The sequence below is a fragment of the Pectinophora gossypiella genome, chromosome 26 (assembly GCF_024362695.1).
Source record: "Pectinophora gossypiella chromosome 26, ilPecGoss1.1, whole genome shotgun sequence".
NCBI classification, from domain to species: domain Eukaryota; kingdom Metazoa; phylum Arthropoda; class Insecta; order Lepidoptera; family Gelechiidae; genus Pectinophora; species Pectinophora gossypiella.
The window spans coordinates 1,445,942-1,465,181 of NC_065429.1; the positions used below are offsets into that span (position 1 = coordinate 1,445,942).

At 37.7% G+C, this 19,240-nt stretch overlaps 1 protein-coding gene across 2 annotated transcripts; it reads left to right on the forward strand.

Annotated features, from left to right (window-relative positions):
- Positions 1 to 2,362: 2,362 nt before the first annotated feature.
- Positions 2,363 to 6,721, forward strand: LOC126378365 (uncharacterized). 2 transcript variants are annotated; one of them, XM_050026654.1, is made up of 4 exons: positions 2,365 to 2,749; positions 2,846 to 2,904; positions 3,470 to 3,598; positions 4,252 to 6,721. In XM_050026654.1, exon 4 carries the CDS (start codon positions 4,858 to 4,860, stop codon positions 6,400 to 6,402), a length of 1,545 nt encoding a protein of 514 aa, XP_049882611.1. In that variant the 5' UTR covers positions 2,365 to 2,749; positions 2,846 to 2,904; positions 3,470 to 3,598; positions 4,252 to 4,857; the 3' UTR covers positions 6,403 to 6,721. The 2 variants fall into 2 exon arrangements, with proteins under 2 accessions (XP_049882610.1, XP_049882611.1); XM_050026653.1 differs by having other exon boundaries at positions 2,363 to 2,749; positions 3,470 to 6,721.
- Positions 6,722 to 19,240: the final 12,519 nt, after the last annotated feature.

A 19,240-nucleotide genomic window follows, 5' to 3' on the forward strand; every position in this document is an offset into this window, starting at 1 on the left:
TTCAAATTCATTTATTTCTAAAGTTTACAAAAACATTGTCTACAGGTAGAGTCCCAAGGCGACAATGCTTAAATATTTAACAGATTAACATTATAATAAAAATATGATTATATCATGTTTTAATTATACAATGTCAACAATGTTTAAAATTCTAATAAAAATCCTAAAGTATATAAATTCTAATTTATCTTTGACCTAGAAAACTATCCAATTCTAACAATTTTCTTACCCAGGATTTGAACCTTTTTTTGACGTGACTTATTGTAGATTTGCCGCTGGAATTAACTACTTGGCCGGACAAATGGGGAGCGCTGAAGGCTCTCACCCGGTACAACGTTTAAGACAACAGACCTGAGGGTGCCCAGTTGGGCTGGACTTGAACCCGCTTCCGTTAGCCGCTTACCCCACAAACCCATAACAAGGCCTCGTAATATGATGATGGGAAATATTGACCACTCCTCGCGGTTTGGACCCCAGATGTTGCGTCTTCCGGCGCGATTACCTTTCTAAATGTACCCCAAATTATTGCCTCTTATATTCATGTCATAGCACAAAATGTATGTTATTTAATAACCAGTTAAACCCCAGTTGTGTGGGTCAATGGTAAAGACAACAGAGCACGTATAGCCCAAAAATAGTGTAACAAAAAGTCTTTTTTTTGACTTGACTTATTGTAGATTTGCCGCAGATGGCATTAACTACTTGGCTGGACATATGGGGAGCGCTGAAGGCTCTCACCCGGTACAACGTTGAAGACAACAGACCTGATGGTGCCCAGTTGGGCACAAAGCGCCTTATATTTCATGTCGTCCACTTTTTTATAAAATTACGAATTTTAACAGTCCTTTGTATGTACATATTAGAAGTATTTAAATGTATTGAGCATGGACAATTGTTTAAGACGGCAGCTTATACTAGAAGGAGACGGCTGCCAGACGAACTAACTAGCAAGGGACTACTGTCCAAGAACTACACTTTGTTTGGTAAGCCCGCATAACATGTGCCGCCAAACCCTGACACCAGGGTTGATGAGGTTGGTAGGTACTCCACCTCACAAGTCACATAAGAACCAACAACAACATAAACTCATGACTACATCCCAATTGGGGTAGTCAGAGGTACGTCCACCGCAAGATGAACTAAGTACCCACACCTCACCGAGCTTTCTGCTAGACCAACGTGATAGGTGAGCCGCATCGCCGTCTCTTAACCCTAATTTTATTCAAGACATCTAAAAAAAAGCGTATTATAGTTTTTTAAATATCATTATAAACATATAACAATAGAAGGAATTAATTTATCAAAAACTAACTGTGTAGTACACACTAAAATTTATTTTATTATGGCAACACCGAATTCCATTCCTCCTTCTACCCTTTAACCATCATGGCGATGGGTGTTGCATTTTCCACTTTTTGTAAAATTTAATTAATACAGTCCATTTCTAAATATTCAAGCATGTGTTTTTATTCACATTCAATACCAGCGACGCACATGCTTTTGGTCCTTCGAACCTTTTAGTCTTTTTGCCGATATTAAATAATTAGATTCAGTGCGCGAGAAGATTTCCGCGGTGTGATACTCAAAGTGTATCATGAGTGCTATTGACTCGACACCTCCGGCTTCTTCGAGATCCCTGCGGCGGGCGACTTCGCTGCATGCGCAGGAGACCTAAGTATCGCCCACATCGGTGAGCTATACTCCCGATGCTCTACAGGTTTGTCGCCATCCATCGGTGAGCCATTCTCCCGATGCGCCTGATTACTGGCTAAACAAGCCGCCAGTGAGCTATTCTCCTGGCATCTCCATAAAGTACTACGGTTAAAGTTCGTATGTGCTAATTTAAAGTGTTCAGTGAACGTATTTTCCCCTTTTGTGCTATTGATAAAAGGTGGATAATTTTTATACTGCATGATTCTATAAATCATCAGACTTTTTACGTTTTGTGCTATTGACAAAACAAACTTTAAATATTACGTTTTGTGCTATTGACAAAACAAACTTTAAATTTCGCGTTTTGTGCCATTGACAAAACAAATTTAATTCGCATTTTGTGCTATTGACAAAAAGTGGAACATTTTTATTTCATCGGACTGCATGATTCTATAAATCTGCAACGCCATTTTAATTTTACCTATTTTTATCTGTGTTGAACTTTGCATTTGTTTTATTTGGTTGGCAACAATCGCGCAACCATAGTGCAAAAATACAATAAACATTTGTTTTTAAACACGTTTCGCTATACGTAACGTACCTTTTCCGATTTACCGGTTTTTTAAAACTTACATTTTATATGACTTTAAAATAAAAATAAAAAAAAATTGACATCCAATTGTTTGCGTTAAACGGAACGTTCGAATGAAGGAGCGAGACGACGACATCAAGACGCTGCGAGAAAGAACGAGCTGCAAGATTTAGTGACGTGTGTGTTGTGTCATTCGTTAATTTGCCCCCGCGCAACGGAGTTTCCGGAAGCATTTCGGCTTTGTTAGCCATTTTGTTTTATTGTCATTCTATTGTTTTATTGCGTGTTAACGTATTTAAGAATTTTGGAGTTCATATTGTTAAAAATACTGTTTCAACTGTTTAAATTTAATAGTTCTATTGCAAATTTGTTACTGACGTATTTGGGTGGTTTCAATAATGGAGCAAGGAAGCGATTTAAAAGGCCTGGTGGCCTCCCGAGGCCATGTAAAGAGTTCCATAACTCGCATGTATAATTACGCACGGGAATTACAATCGGCGCCAGGTAAAATTGATTCCTATATAATTCAGGAAAAGCTCAATAGGCTAACCAAATGTTTCGATCAGTATATTGACTATAACCTACGAATTTCCATTCTAGATTCAAATGATGAGAAAACGGAAAACGTGTTCGAGGTTGAAGGCCGATATTATGACACCGTAAGTATCTTTTCTAGATGTCTAGAAAGCTACAAAAAAGAGGATAGGCCTCCAGCCAGACGTCTTCCACCGATTGAACTCCCAAAATTTTATGGTGAATTAAGTGAATTTCACAGTTTTTATAATCTATTCAAAGATGTTATAGATCAAGACCCCTCTCTGTCGCCGTGCGACAAGTTTTATTATTTGAGGAGCTTGCTTTGTGGCGAAGCCCACAATATTATACAACACTTGACACTTACAAGTGAAAATTATGCTGTTGCCTTGCAGTTGTTAAAGCAACGGTTTGATAATAAAAAGCAGGTGGTTAATAATCATATTGTTGCCATTTTGGACCTGCCTGTACAAAGTAAGACTTCTGCTCCTGCTCTGCGAACCTTGGTCTCAACTACGAGACAACATATAGGCGCTCTTAAAAATTTAGATGTGCCTGTGGAATCATGGGATTTAATAATAATTTCCATTTTACAAAGGAAAATTGATCAATATACACTGCGAGCATTTCATTTAGAAAAGCAAAGTGACAGTGACTTGCCTAATCTGAAGGATTTTTTGACCTTTTTAGATAACCGGGCAGCAGCTCTCGAGACCCTCGGAGAAAGCGCGCCAGCATCTTCTGTGCGCCGCAACAGCCTAGTAGCTTCAAAAAATAATGCTAATAAAAATAATAATGATATCATAAAGCCCATTAACTGTAAGTATTGCAACTCACACAGTCATAAACTGCATCAATGTCCAAGTTTCAAGCTTGCTGAGCCCACTAAACGTAACGAGTTTGTTTGCAAACATAAATTATGTAAAATATGTCTTAATGAGCACCTAAATAAAAAATGTTTTTTCACTTTTAATTGTGCTAAATGCAAGGGTACGCACAACACTTTGTTGCATGAGGATGTTCCTCAAAGCAGTGAGCAGAAAGTCAGCTTATTAGCTAATAAAAATGATAATGTTTTATTGCCCACAGTTAGGGTTAAATTATATAATAAGGACGGGCTGCCAATTTACGCACGTGCTTTACTTGACTCAGGGAGCCAAGTCTCATTTGTTTCTTCTGATCTTGCTGATCAAATAGGTTGTAAGTTACAGCCTACTAATGTTAAGGTTACAGGTGTGTGTGATGGTTCAAATATTTCAACACAACAGACCACATTAGACATCAATTCTACTACAAACGATTTTAAAATGTCATTGACTTGCCATGTAGTAAAAAATATTACATCTGACATGCCACAATTTTTGGTACAAAAACATAAATATCATTTTCCATCCTATGTTAGGCTGGCAGATAATGACTTTGATACTTGTGACAAGATTAGCATTCTCCTAGGTTGCGACATATTTTTTCAGGTTCTACTTCGTGACCAGATTCCGGTTGTGCCTGGGAAGCTATTCCTGCAAAACACACGCTTCGGCTTTGTGGTCGCCGGGAGGGTTCCTGCCTACGCACCTACATCTTCATGCTTGGCTTCTAACTTTTGCACAACGCAATCTAACCTCTCTGGCACAAGTAACGAGTTTATTCAACCTCATTGTCACTTAGACAAAATTGTTTCGCAGTTCTGGCAAACAGAAAAAGTACCTGAAGTTTATACTGAAGGGGAAACTGAACAACAGTTAACTGAACAAATATTTAAAGAGTCTGTTGTTTTACATGATGACAAGTTTGAGGTGGCTTTACCTCTCAAACAAGATATTAATAAATTGCATTTGGGTAATTCTCTTTCATGTGCATTGAAACGATTTCATAACTTGGAATTAAGATTTAAAAAGGATGACACTTTATTTAAAAACTATAAAGCATTTATTGATGAATATGTAGATTTAGGCCATGCCAAATATATAGATGTGTCTGAATATGATTTGGAAGAACAGGCAGTGTTCTTTTTGCCTCATCATCCAGTTTTCAATGAAAACAGTTTAACTACACAATTAAGAGTAGTATTTGATGGTTCAATGCAAAGTTTGTCTAAAATTTCACTTAATGATGTCTTATTAAATGGGCCTGTTGTGCAGAATGATCTATTTAGCATTCTTATATTGTTTAGACTTTACAAGTATATTTTAAATTGTGACATGACAAAAAATGTTCAGATGTATAAACGTGACACCATCACACCGCCAATTGCAAACATATTGTGGAGGCCGGCTTCAGACAGTGCTATACAGTGTCTGCAACTTCAGACTGTCACCTATGGTCTAAAAAGCTCCTCATATTTAGCCACGCGTTGTTTGGTTGAGTTAGCTAACCGGTATAGGGATCAGTTTTGCCTGGCTTCCGATGCACTATTGCATAAAACGTATGTTGATGACATTTGCTTATCTGATAATGACTTAGGTCAACTTATAAAAACAAGGGACGAACTTATTCAATTGTTAAAAAAAGGTGGCTTTTCACTGCATAAATGGTGTGCAAATAATAATTCATTGTTACAGGACTTACCATTGTTTAATGATTGTTCAAAAATTGATAAAATGAAAAGAATTGTTGCATATATCTTTACATTTGTTAAAAATTGTAAAAGTAAGAAAGAGGATAGGATATGTGGTAATTTAATGCCTAAAGAGTTGGACTTTGCTTTAAAAATCATTCTTAAAAATGAACACAGAAAGTTTTTCAGTCAAGAAATTAATGTTTTAAAATCTAAACAACCTTTATTGAAGTCCAATCTTAAAGCGTTAAATCCCTTTCTTGATAACATGGATATACTCCGTGTAGGAGGTAGGCTCCATTATGCTGATATTCCATATTCAAAAAAGCATCCCATTATATTGCCTAAAGGTTCTAAAATAGTTCATTATTTAATTAAAAAGGAACATGGAATATTATTGCATGCTGGACCCAAGCTTGTTTTGACTAATTTAAGTCAAATTTACCACATTGTAAATGGTATAAGAGAAGTTAAGCATGTCTTGCATAAATGTTTAATTTGTTTTAAGTTAAAGGCTAAGAATGCTGAACAACTTATGGGTTCACTTCCATCTGACAGGGTCAACCCTTGTAGAGTTTTTGAAAAAGTAGGTATTGACTATGGGGGCCCATTTAATGTAAAAATGTTACGTGTTAGAAAGCCAGTTATACAAAAGGCATACATACTTATTTTTGTTTGTTTCATAACAAAAGCTATTCATGTAGAATTATGTACTGATTTAACTACAGATTGTTTTCCAAATGCTCTTAAGAGATTTATTTCTCGAAGGAATAAACCTTCTATTATATATTGTGATAACGCTAGTACCTTTAAGTGGCACAAACAATATATCATTCAATTACAAAGTAGGCCTAAATGGAGAAATGTTTGTTATAATATTAAGGTTGGCTCTTTAGTCATAGTTAAAGAGGACAATGTAGCCCCACTGTTGTGGCCTATGGCTAGAGTAGTAGATGTTTTTCCCGGGGCTGATGGCAAAGTGAGAGCACTTTCCATTAAAACTTGTAAAGGTTCTATAGTGAAAACTAGTATTCACAAAGTATGTATCTTACCTATAGATAATGAGTAAGAATAATTTTAAGTTTAAAACAAAAAGAACAAATAATTTATTTTCAAGTTTATATTAAAAACTAGTTGCTTATTTTTCATCATAATTAAAAAAAAAAACAATTTTGTTCATCTTTTTACTTAATTTAAACGTTTGTACTTTTTAATCTTTGTTCTTTTTGCCGTGTTGCGGAATATGTGTAGTACACACTAAAATTTATTTTATTATGGCAACACCGAATTCCATTCCTCCTTCTACCCTTTAACCATCATGGCGATGGGTGTTGCATTTTCCACTTTTTGTAAAATTTAATTAATACAGTCCATTTCTAAATATTCAAGCATGTGTTTTTATTCACATTCAATACCAGCGACGCACACTAACATCAACAAACAAAAATTTTGGAAATTTCTGACGAAAAAATGCATCTATTTTGTCCCCATTTTGTCAAAGGCGCTTAGGCCACCCACGCGCAAAGGTGCCGCGTGATATATGGTAGTTAAAATAACCAAAAGGTCTATTGAACTGAGGCGAAAAAAGGTTCAAAAGTTACCGAGGTCTATAAATTACAGGTTGTTGCAAGGACTGTCACAACACCTCACATTGTTAAAACGTAAGTTTTTGCGTGTGAAAAATTGGTCGCTGGCATTGTATACAAAACTTTCTTCATTACAATTGGGTAGTTTCTTAGGTCAAAAATAATATTAAAAATATATATATATATACCTGGGGCAAATAGTCTCCTTCCAGTCACGTCAAGACAATATAGATGGCGCTGTACAGATTTTTCTTCATTTAACCTCCTAATTTCATAGATAACAGACATATTGTATTTTATGTTGCCTTTATTTTTTTAAAAGAACGTCTAGGGCCCTGTGCCGAGGTGTTTCTTGCAGCTTTTTTTCCCCGGCTATACAGGTTGTGAGAAGCTGCAGTAGTTTTAGGCGGATGAGACGTTCGTTATGTAAAAATTGACGATTCAAAGTGTAACTATGTTACTTGAATAAAGATATTTTTGAATTTGAATTTATGCTACTTTTATCATTGCTTTTGGGTATAAATGATGACCCTTGTTATTACACCCAGGCACAATTACATCTTTCATCCGTTATTATCATGATCAAAATAAAGAGAAGGTATATAGGTAGCAACATAATTCTATATATTATTGTGATCCAAATATCAAGCAATAATTATTTTTATGCCAACAAATGTCAAATAGGAATATTGCTTGTTTAGATGTATTGCTTCAATGTGGCCTGGCCTAGTACTCGACCCGTCATGTTTATAACAACAACATTATATAATCTATGGTTTTTTCAAGATACTTAGAAGTTTTAAAAAAAAACCTCAATTTCAACCCAGTCCCTTCCAAATTCAACTTTAATTATGTCCATAAATTTCCCCGAAGGTAAATTCGGCCTAATTACAAAAAAGAAAAAAACCGAAGAGTCTATCTCAGGCACAGATAATATAGAGTCATCGCCGGCCATAGATTATATAAAGTCATCCGAGTGCCGACGCCATTATTAAAAAATAAAAAGCAACATGGCGGACGTATTTGTTAGTAGGGTGGCCATGCAGGTAAAACAGCCTAGGCGAGACTCAGCATTCCCCATTTGTCCGGACAAGTAGTTAATGCCATCTGCGGCAAATTTACAATAAGTCATGTCAAAAAGAAAGAAAATATCATAAGTACATATTATTACCATCCCGTTCTTCACAGGGTCCGCTTACCTAACCTGAAGATTTGACAGGTCCGGTTTTTTACAGAAGCGACTGCCTGTCTGACCTTCTAACCCGCGAAGGGAAAACCAGCCCAATGCAGGTTAGGTCACATAACTCCGAAAATGCATTTCTCGGGAATGTGGGTTTCCTCACGATGTTTTCCTTCACCGCTGTGCACGTGATAATCATTTATGATCCAAACATGAATTCCAAAAATAAATTCGACAATCATTGGTTTAGGCCTGTGCTGGATTCGAATCTGCGACCTCAAAGTGAGAGGCAAGCATTCTACCAACAAGGCTTAAGGGTGTTTTCTTTGGATTACTTCTTTCAACCTAAGGTTGCCTGGCAGAAATTGCTGTTTAGCAATAAGGCCGACTATTGTGCTTATTTCACTCGACTGTATTATCCTGAGTTATGTATTTGTGCAATAAAAATAAATTAAAAAAGAACCCTAATGGCTTCCAGTCTAGCGAAGAAGCAATTGGGTAGTATCCTAGGTCAAAGATAAATTATGAAATTCCGATTACTAAACAAAGACAGATCTAAAACTAACGAAAAACATTTTCTTTTTTCTATTTAACTTATGAATTTTAATCAAGAAAAACGTAAATAAATCCGATATTTTGTCACGTTTTTCTATGACGTCACAGTGCGCTTTTCCATACAAATTCCATAGTAATTTCGTGTTTTGACGTTTAGTAAAAAGTAACTGATTTGACTAGTTGGAAACTACACTATTTCAAAAACTTTTATATACTTATCCCAATGTTGTATTCCAATATGGCCGCCCTAAATTCAATTTTGACAGAACCAAAAAAGAAAATGACTCCATAGATAATTATTATTTTACGGAGTCGAAGTAAATTATATGTATTCTATTCCATCAGCCAGTATTACATGACCCGTAGCTTTACCTCATAACCCTAAGACAGAGGGTCAAGTTATATTTTGTTTTTTTGAAAAAAATTGTTTGGGCCATTTGGTAAAGTTAGAAAGAGAGAGGGCCAGTAATTTGGGTATGAGTGAGAGAGATAGTCGATAGATGTTTTTGGTTTTTTGTATTGAAGTGTATGGGCGGTGTTCGTTTGTAGTTATTGTTTTTCTATCTATACATGGTGTTGCTATCTAGGTGAGAAGTAGTTTTAAGTTTTGGTTGAGTTGTTAGAGCGTTACGCTCACGATATGGAAGTCCGGGTTCGATTCCCGATGGCGACATTGTCGAAATCACTTTCTGAGGCTGTGCTTTGTTTGGTAAGGACTTTTCATGCTTGAATCACCTGATTGTCTGAAAAAGTAAGATGATTCCGTGCTTCGGAAGGCACGTTGGTCCCGACTATTAGCCGTAAAAACACTTCTAGCAATCCGCAGTTGAGCAGCGAGGTGGAGTATGCTCCATACCCCCTCCGGTTCATTGAGGGGAGGCCTGTGCTCAGCAGTGGGACGTATATAGGCTGTTTATGTTATGAGTTGGTAGAATACATCTCGATTCTGGTTAACAATGCCTATATTGTTAGGTAGAACATAATCGATCGACTTAATATCGACTGATACATCACTATGCTAATGAACGTAACAACACTGGCTTCACACAATGAGGAGCTCGGTGGCGCAGCGGTAAACGCGCTCGGTCTGCGATTGTTCAAGTTAAGCAACTTTCGCAAAGGCCGGTCATAGGATGGGTGACCACAAAAAAAAGTTTTCATCTTGAGCTTCTCCGTGCTTGAAGGCACGTTAAGCCGTTGGTCCCGGCTGCATTAGCAGTCGTTAATAACCACCAATCCGCACTGGGCCCGCGTGGTGGTTTAAGGCCCGATCTCCCTATCCATCCATAGGGAAGGCCCGTGCCCCTGCAGTGGGGACGTTAATGGGCTGGTGATGATGATGATGATGCGGCACACAATAAGTCACGTCAAAAAAAAAAACTAAAAATTCGCCCTATTACCCGGAACTTAAACATAGCTGGCGAGGAGCAGGTGTGTATAAATATATGCACTTGTGCGTACCCCTTTCGGGTATACAGACGCGATGTTATGCTATGTACTCAAGTACCTAAGTACAATACAATTCTTCATGCGGTAATAAAAAAAAAACTAACAATTCGACACTCTTTGTCTATTTATCTACGGTAGAAACGTGGGATTGTAGATATAAAAAAAGCAAAAACGAAACAAAATTATCTTCTTAAATTGAAGTTTTTATCGCGTGTTGATTTTCGAGCTGCAACGCTATTCTATTTAGTTTTTTATTAAAAAACTATTTTAAAATTGTCTCGGAGTGAGTTGTAGTGTTTTGGTGGTGAGGGTTTTTTTTTATTTAGCCATAGAGGTGTGACATAATGTAACATAAACACGGCTATATCCCAATTGGGGTAGTCAGAGGTACATCCATCGCAAGATGAACTAAGTACCCGCACCTCACTGAGCCTGTTAGCCATAGATGCGACCGATTTTAAAACATTTACGAGTAATGTAAAAAATGCGCAGTTTTTTTGACGTGACTTATTGTATTGTAGATTTGCCGCAGATGGCATTAACTACTTGGCCGGACAAATGGGGAGCGCTGAGGACTCTAACCCGGTACATAATTCAAGACAACAGGCCTGAGGGTGCCTAGTTGGGCGCGAACCTCGGCTCAGGGCGTCGTCTGTGAGGATAATATTTGATACAAAATACAGTGGCGGTTGTTTGTATTCTAGAAGGCTTATTTTTTTTAAACAGATTTATGTACTTACTGTTTCCTGTTGCAAACTTTCCATGACAGGATTTAAATTAGGAACCTATATTTTGGCTTTCGAACCCCGGTACCGTACTTGCACCAATGAGTTATTAATTTATCTCAAGTGCAGTTTTCACTAACACAGTTGTCTCGACCATTATAGACGGCGATACTGCTCATCTATCACGTTGATCTAACAGAAAGCTCGGTGAGGTGTGGGTAGGTTCATCTTGCTATGGATGTACCTCTGACTACCCCAATTGGGATACAGTCGTGAGCTTATTTTATATGTCGTTGTTATGTTATTCTGGTATTACTTTTTAATTTTAAAATAAATATAAGTAAGTAGGTAGGTAGGTATATAATTTTAAAACTAAATAAGTATTATGTAGTCAAGTTTTCAACATCTTTCAAGCTTCTAATTTACGACTATATTGCATAACACAGAGATGCATTTAAAAAGATCGTCTTTATTTTTTTATATAAAATGTCAAGCCGAGGTCGCGTATTTTAGTTTAGGGTTCCGTCTATTATTAATTGTGTGTCGTTTCCATATCTCAGGAATCAGAAATCATTTATTCGCTTAGGATAGGTAGGTACAGAGTCACAATATGGTACATATAAAGCAGTGTTACAGCATCTCTATCCTGCTAATTATTATGCATGCAAATGTCGAAAATTCAAAAATTCTCTAATACTATAAAAACTATTAGTAATTAGCCATTCGCGTAATTTAAAAGTAATAACTTTAGTGGGTCCGTTTTTAAATTTATCAGGTATCTTATTGTATACTTTTATGCACATGTTATGAGGACTTTCTAAACAAAGTGTAGTTTTTGGACAGTAGTTCCTTGCTAGTTCGTGTGGTAGCCGTCTCCTTCTAGGATTAATATCAGCTGCTGTCTTAAACAAATGTCCATGCTCGAGCTCGGGCCTATGAAGTCCTGGACTTTGGAAGGCGTGCGTATAGAGTCCTGTTCTTCTTCTTCTATCGTGTAGGGTGTGAGTTGAATTACCAACCTCATCAACGACGTAGGGCGGTGGTTTCCCTATTGCCTTTCGCCCCGCAGTACTCTGTCTGACGCGAGTGGTATGGCGCTCAGAGTAGAAGGTTTGTATTCAGCAGTGGCACATTATTTATTATAAATTATATACGGAATCCCAAACAGCGTAACTGGCCGCAAATAAGTCGGTAAACACTTTATCGAGTAACGTCCGGCTAAATTATTTGAAAAAAGAACGTCAACAAATATACGGCGGCGGGAGATTTGAGTTTGGAACGCTTTTGTTCTTGTTTCGAATACGAATTGTGGCGGTATTGTACGGTTTCGAAATGTGTGGAGCGGATTTTTTACGTAATTGGGTAGTTTCATAGGACAAAGATAAATTATGAAATTCTGTTTACTAAATAAAAACAGGTTTAAAACTGTCGAAAACCATTATCTTTTTTCTATTAAACTTATTTATGAATTTTAATCAAATAAAACGTAATAATAAGTCGACATTTTATCCCGTTTTTCTATGACAGTTTTTCATACAAATTCGGTAGTAACTTCGTGTTTTGACGTTTAGTAAAAGTTACTAATTTGACTAGCTGAAAACTAGCCTATTAATTTTTTTTTTATATACTTTATTGCACTTAACAACTAGTTACATCTCAAACATGAAATGGACGTTTTGAGAACCGACAGAGGGGCCTCCTTTCTAATATGATACGGTTCATCTTGTTAGAAGTAAATAAAGGATTATCAAAAGTGACTGCATGTTAGGTGTCTTCTGGTTATTTGCTGCCCACCCTATTAAGGATTACGGCCGTGACTTTACGTAATTTATTATTATTTAGTCAAAATAAGTCTCTACATAACTTCTGTTCTAAAAAGTCTCTGATTTCAAAATTCGGTAGGGCATTACGCGTATCGCCCGCGATTTTTCATTGGCCCCTTTTAAAAAAGGAATCGTGTTTTTTATATTTTTTTTTTGGGTATTTTTTAGTACCGAGCAGGTAACAGGTACGTTACGTTATTTACCAACCGCGCCGTGAGTTTAAAACACTTTTTTCTTTTAATTTGTGGAGTGATAAGCATTTGTTTTATTTTTATTTATTTTAATCACCGTTTTATTTTTTAAATGTTTAGTGTATTTGTATGTAAAAATTATGTTTTTAGACATACATGCCATGATAGATAGCTTCACGCATGTATCCCTAGTAGGGTAGGCAGAGGTATATAGTAGTACCCACTCCTCGCAAGCTATGTTTTGAGTCTCATGTAAAGTAATAGAGGCTTATTGCCTTTAACCGGGCACATGTCCAGCGGGCTTAGCACCGTAAGCACATGACTTTTTCTCGCCGCGACAGAGATCGACTGTCTCTTTCTGCGCAGTACTGTGAGAGAGTGACGGGTGACATGTGCCGAGGCGAGAAAGAGTGGCGCGCTTGCTGGAAATTACTTACATAAACTGCCTATATACGTCCCACTGCTGGGCACAGGCCTCCCCTCAATCAACCGGAGGGGGTATGGAGCATACTCCACCACGCTGCTCCACTGCGGGTTGGTGGAGGTGTTTTTACGGCTAATAGCCGGGACCAACGGCTTAACGTGCCCTCCGAAGCACGGAATCATCTTACTTTTTCGGACAATCAGGTGATTCAAGCCTGAAGGACAGTCTCACAAAGTGATTTCGACAATGTCCCCATCGGGAATCGAACCCGGACCTCCAGATCGTGAGCCTAACGCTCTAACCACTAGACCATGGAGGCTGTTGGCTGGAAACCACATGATATTAATTATCTATGATCTAAAATGAATTCAAACTCGGTTGAATTCAAAAGTTTAGAGAGTTCGACCTAGGTTTCCAACCCGTGACACAAGTAGGTACACGTCACACGCAACCGCGCCGCGCGCGACGCCTATTATATTGAGCGCTTCGACCATTAAAGGATACGAATTCTATCTACGTCAATCGGCCTCGATATAATTCGCGCCGCGCTCGGCGCGGTTGTCATGCAGACCCTACTGGAATCCAAAATCTATGATCCAAACACGAATATCCTAGTTATGTTCGTAAATATAGGATAGCGTAATCAAGTCAGTTATCAATACAATTCGACAAACATAATAGGGTACTTGACTGGGTCAAAGAAATAAAAAAAAAATGCTAATATAGAAATAGAAACCAGTCTAACATAATCAAAAATCAATCTCATCCGGTCAGCAAAAATTTAGCTTCGATCGCCATCGACTCGCAAAGAAGAAGAATCTCATCCGGTCCCGCGTAACGGCCTCCATGGTCCAGTGGTTGAGCGTTGTGCTCACGATCCGGAGGTCCCGGGTTCGAATCCCGATGGGGACAAAATCATAAAAATATCTTTGTGATCCCTAGTTTGATTAGGACATTACAGGCTAATCACCTGGTTGTCCGAAAGTAAGACGATCCATGCTTCGGAAGGCACGTTAAGCCGTTAGTCCCGGTTATTGCTTACTGTTGCAAGTATGTAGTCGTTATATGAGTCATGTCAGGAGCCTTTGGCGGCTCAATAGTAACCCTGACACCAGGGTTGATGAGGTTGGTAATCCACCTCCCAACCCACACAATAGAAGAAGACTACTTGGCCAGACAAATGGGCGGTAAGGTCTCTCACCTGGGACAAAATTTAAGACAACAGGCCTGAGGGTGCCCAGTTGGGCGCGAACTTCAGCTCAGGGCGTCGTCTGAGAGGAAAAAAATTTGAAAGAATTAATGAAAATGAAAGACTCTAGTGGGTCGATAGCAATAAGCGCTGATTGAGGGAAATCGTCGACCACGCCGGGTCGGTATTGGGGTCCTGAAGTGTTTGGTGTCGCGAGCTGATTGGCTGCCGCTATGGCTAGAGTAATCGGGTTTAAATGTGAGAAACATCATCCCTTAGGACTACCCCAAAATATTCTTCGAAAATGACATTAAATAAACGGAATTTCACGCGAATTTCGGAGTAATTTCTACTTGTCACTCGCCATTCATTCTCTCGCTGGAGGTTTTTGCACTTATTTATCCAACAATGAGTTTGTCCAGGTATCTGAGGGTAAAAAAAAACGGTCCAATGTAGAATCTTGTTTGTACTTTTCCGTGTTGGTTTATTCGTGTTTGTCATTGTGCGATGTGCATCCCTTTTTGCGTGTTCAAATAAGATTAGGATTGTCGATACTCTACTTGACAACCTAGTCAAATGGGATACTTTTACGAAACGTCAAAACGAAAGTTTTCTCCGGAGTTTGTATAGAAATACTGTCCTGTGACGTCGTCGTTAATAAAAGCGGTCAAACGTCGAACTCATTGTTACTTAATTCATAAGTAAATAAAAGTCGAAAATAAATCGAAATGTAAAATGAGATTGATCTTCTTCTGTCGTGTGGGTTGTGAGGTGGATTACCAACCTCTTCAACTTTGGTGTCAGGGTTACTATTGAGCCGCCATAGGCCCCAGATAAGACTCATGTAACGACTACGTACTTACATTAGTAAATAGTAACCAGGACTAACGGCTTAACTTGCCTTCCGAAGCACGGATCGTCTTGCTTTCGGACAATCAGGGGATTAGTCTGTAATGTCCTGTAACCAAACTGGGGATCACAAAATGATTTTCGTATTGTGTCCCCACCGAGATTCGAACCCAGGACCTCTGGATCGTAAGCCCAATGCTCACCCACTGTACCTGTAAAAAAACGAACAACACTAATCCATTTCTCAATTGAACGACTTCAATTTCCTAACCTACTTACAGTTGGCCAAAAAAGGTAAGCTAATTGGATTTCTATTTCTATTTACATCCCACGTGTAACGCAACACTCCTTAGCGCGTCGACGCATGAAACAGTTTTAAATTCGCCTTTTAAAACCGAACACGCTTGATCCCTTGCCGAAATTTGTCCAAAAAAAAAACGACAATACGTCACTCGGAAAGTCACTGGCCACTTACAAAAGCCGCTATTAATGTCAAAATATTTTCAAAATACGAACGTTCGACGCCGGGGGCATCGCTTTGCGCGCGCCGCCTGTTTTGGGTCTTTTATAGGAGACAGTCGGTAATAGTGACTTTGTAACAGTTACTTTGCGTATTTTTTGCGGGGCGCAGTGGGATACTTTTGCGTTGTGATTGTGGCGTGAGCCTTTGATTGGGCCGGCAGAGGTGTGACCATTATGTTTCCTGGGTGTGGGTTTGATTCTTGCACGAATGGGTCTTGCAAGGTTAAGGTTTTTTCACTATTTCTGAAGCTATTCTCTTTGGTAGTAAGCATCATCATTTTATAGTTGTCATGACTTCTCTGGTGTTGGGTTGTGAGTTCAATGACCGATCTCATCAACCCTGGTGTTAGGGTTACTATTGAGTCGTCAAAGGCCCCTGACATGGCTCATGTAACGACTACATACTTACTGTGAGCTACGGTGATAGCTGTTACACCTCTATGATGTGGACTGGATTACTATATGAATGAATAACAAATACTTAGCTTATGAGAGTGTTATTTAATGTATTTTCACCAACAATAACGTAACGTAAGCAAGAAATAAGACCAAGAAACAAAACGTTGTCAAAAACTAACTTAGTATGTAAGTTTTTGTTACTAACCCTGTGGATCTTATGTTGTCCGAATAAATATTTTTTGATTTGATTTGAAAAAAGAATATCAGAAATCAGAATCAGTTTCTATCTATTGGACATTCGAGTGATCAGACTGTAATGTCGGAACCAAATTCTTCCAGCCAAGTTAATGCCATCTGCGGCAAATGTACAATAAGTAACGTCAAAAAAAAAAAACAAATAAAATATAGTACCTGGTCTGGTAGTTGATTCCGTGCTTCGGAGGGCAGGTTAAGCCGTTGGTCCCGGCTATTAGCCGTAAAAACACCTCCACCAACCTGCAGTGGAGCAGCGTGTTGATTGAGAGGAGGCCTGTGCCTAGCAGTGGGACGTATATAAAGGCTATTTATGTTTATGTATAGTACCTGGTCTACTTTATTGCAAACACATACACGAAACATTAACTACTTATCTAAAAAATAAACAACATACAAATAAATAATTAAAAAATCTAAATGCTAAACTTCTCTGTGGTAAAACCTAAATGTTACTATAATGACCCTTTCACTCTTAGTCAGGTACAAAAATAAATTACTCCAACCTAAAATGAGTCTAAAGCATAGACAAATTAATGTTACTTACTTGCAAAAAAGCAAAATTATTCTTTGGCAAAGTTCAGCCCCTTTGTAGTTTATTATAAAGATTAATTACCATACTTACACATGCACATACAAAACAAACCATTAATAACCCACAAAAGCCGATTAAATAAAACCATTAAAATATAACGCTAAAAATAAGTTCTCAATAAAAGAAAACAAATATTTAAAGTAATAACGGGAATTAGACTGCTTATTTTAAGCCATTCAACCGTTATCCAAAACTATTAAAAAAAACAACAAATGTTATTCGGCGGGAAACAAAATTCTTACATAATGTCGCCATTAAAAAGCCCATCCTTATTCAGCCGAAACAATTTTGTACTATAAAGTACCTAAGCGGATGTTGTAAAGTAGTATTATGCCCGATTATCGTGAAAAAAGTTTTGTACTTCCGCTCCGAATGTTGTGACATGAATAGGAATGGTGGAATTAAATATTAGAATTCGATTGCTTGCTACCCTTAAAATCTGTGCACTTTGAAGAGGGCAAGGGTTATTCAGTTTTATTAAAGGGGTTCTGTATAGTCGTAAAACCGTATATCTTTTAAAATCCAAACTATTAATTACGTCTGAAATTCTCGGCCCTATGAGGGTTTAAGTTCGATTTAATTTGGTACCTATTTAATAAGGAATACGAATTGGTTTTATTTAAGTATACATTATCCGTTACCATCGTGAAATTGTGGTCAAACCAATTATTATTTAAAAAAAAGTAATTATATTTGATAGGTATGTAAATTTGAGTGGATATCATGGCTAAAAGAGAAAAGATAGGATATACTTTGTTGAGCACAAAGGTATAGAAAGAAAGGCACAACGGGCGGCTTTATTGCTCATGTAATTGTATAGGTGCTTACCTACAATTTCGCCGCAGAAAAGAGTTTAGCCTTTTCAAACAGCGTAGTCGTTAGAGCCATCACACTCGCGTCAGACAGAGTACTGCGGGGCGGAAGGCAAGAGGGAAACCACTATTTTCCCCTAATAAAGTAGCATGGAGAATGCTGCACCGACAAGAGCGTGGCTCTTAAATTAGTGATGAGTCATTATAGAGCATATCTACATGCCTATTCCTCCATGGGTATTGCTCTACTTTAAGTGGAGAATTGGAGATACTTGGGCGCCTTCACATTAGTGCATAAATACAGTAGAGTAATGTGATACTCTTCATTCATCATCATCATCTCTCTAGCGTTATCCCGCGTTCACAGGGTCCGCCTACGCGAAGCGACTGCCGGTCCGGCCTTCCAACCCGCGAAGGGAAAACCAGCCCAATACAGGTTAGGTACACACGCATATCTATCTGTATGTGAAACTCTACGTTAACGAAGTGAAAAATCTAAAAAGAGACACTCTTAGTTCTTCTGTAGTAATGTATTTGTAAAGGGTTTTGGAAGTCGCGGTACCCTAAATCTTAAACCCTTTATCTACGAGTGCAGTTCGCGCCAATCCAGCTGTCAGCGTGACATTTCAACAAAATGGCGTGCGCTCAATTAAGTTTTTTATTTGATTTGCTTGAAATGTTTCTACGCGTAATTTGATTTTATTTTTGGATGGTAAAAATGTATGTCTAATTTTATAATCTTGATTTAAAAACACACAAAAACGATACAACAGAAAAAAAAACATTAGAAAATAATAATTCGGCTTTATTGCTTAAGTAAAAATCTCTTCCTACTTAAACCCACACCATATTTTTGTGTTAAATATTTTTTCATGCAGTCCGTCAATTAATTGGCTCAAAATACTCAAATACAAACATAAATTCACATCTTTACAGAAATAAATATGCATTATAATAATTTATTACATTAATAATAATATTTCGCCTAATTTGTCCTGCAAATTAGCCATATAATCAAATTACGGTGGAAAAATAACGAAATGCTTCGATATACTAATTGGCATCACATTTTTCAGCGGCGCGCAAGCGTGCTGTGGTAGGGTTGCCATGATAAAATAAGGATAAAAATATTTTCATTACCAACTCGGCCTGGTTTATCCAACAGCTCTGTCGGAAAAATGCAGATCATTCCAGTAATCGCCATATGCAAATCTATCCAGTGGTTCTCGAGAGTAAGTCCAGGTGAATTTCAGAGCACCGGAAGTCAATATCACAACATAAAACAACAGATACTTTATAATATACACAGGAAACAAAAGAAAATATTAGTGTCCCCGTCAAAATATCCTAAAATCT

Bases quoted from the DNA above. Each gene is read 5' to 3' on its own strand.
- LOC126378365 (XM_050026653.1), top strand. From the start codon at position 4,087: ATGTCATTGACTTGCCATGTAGTAAAAAATATTACATCTGACATGCCA.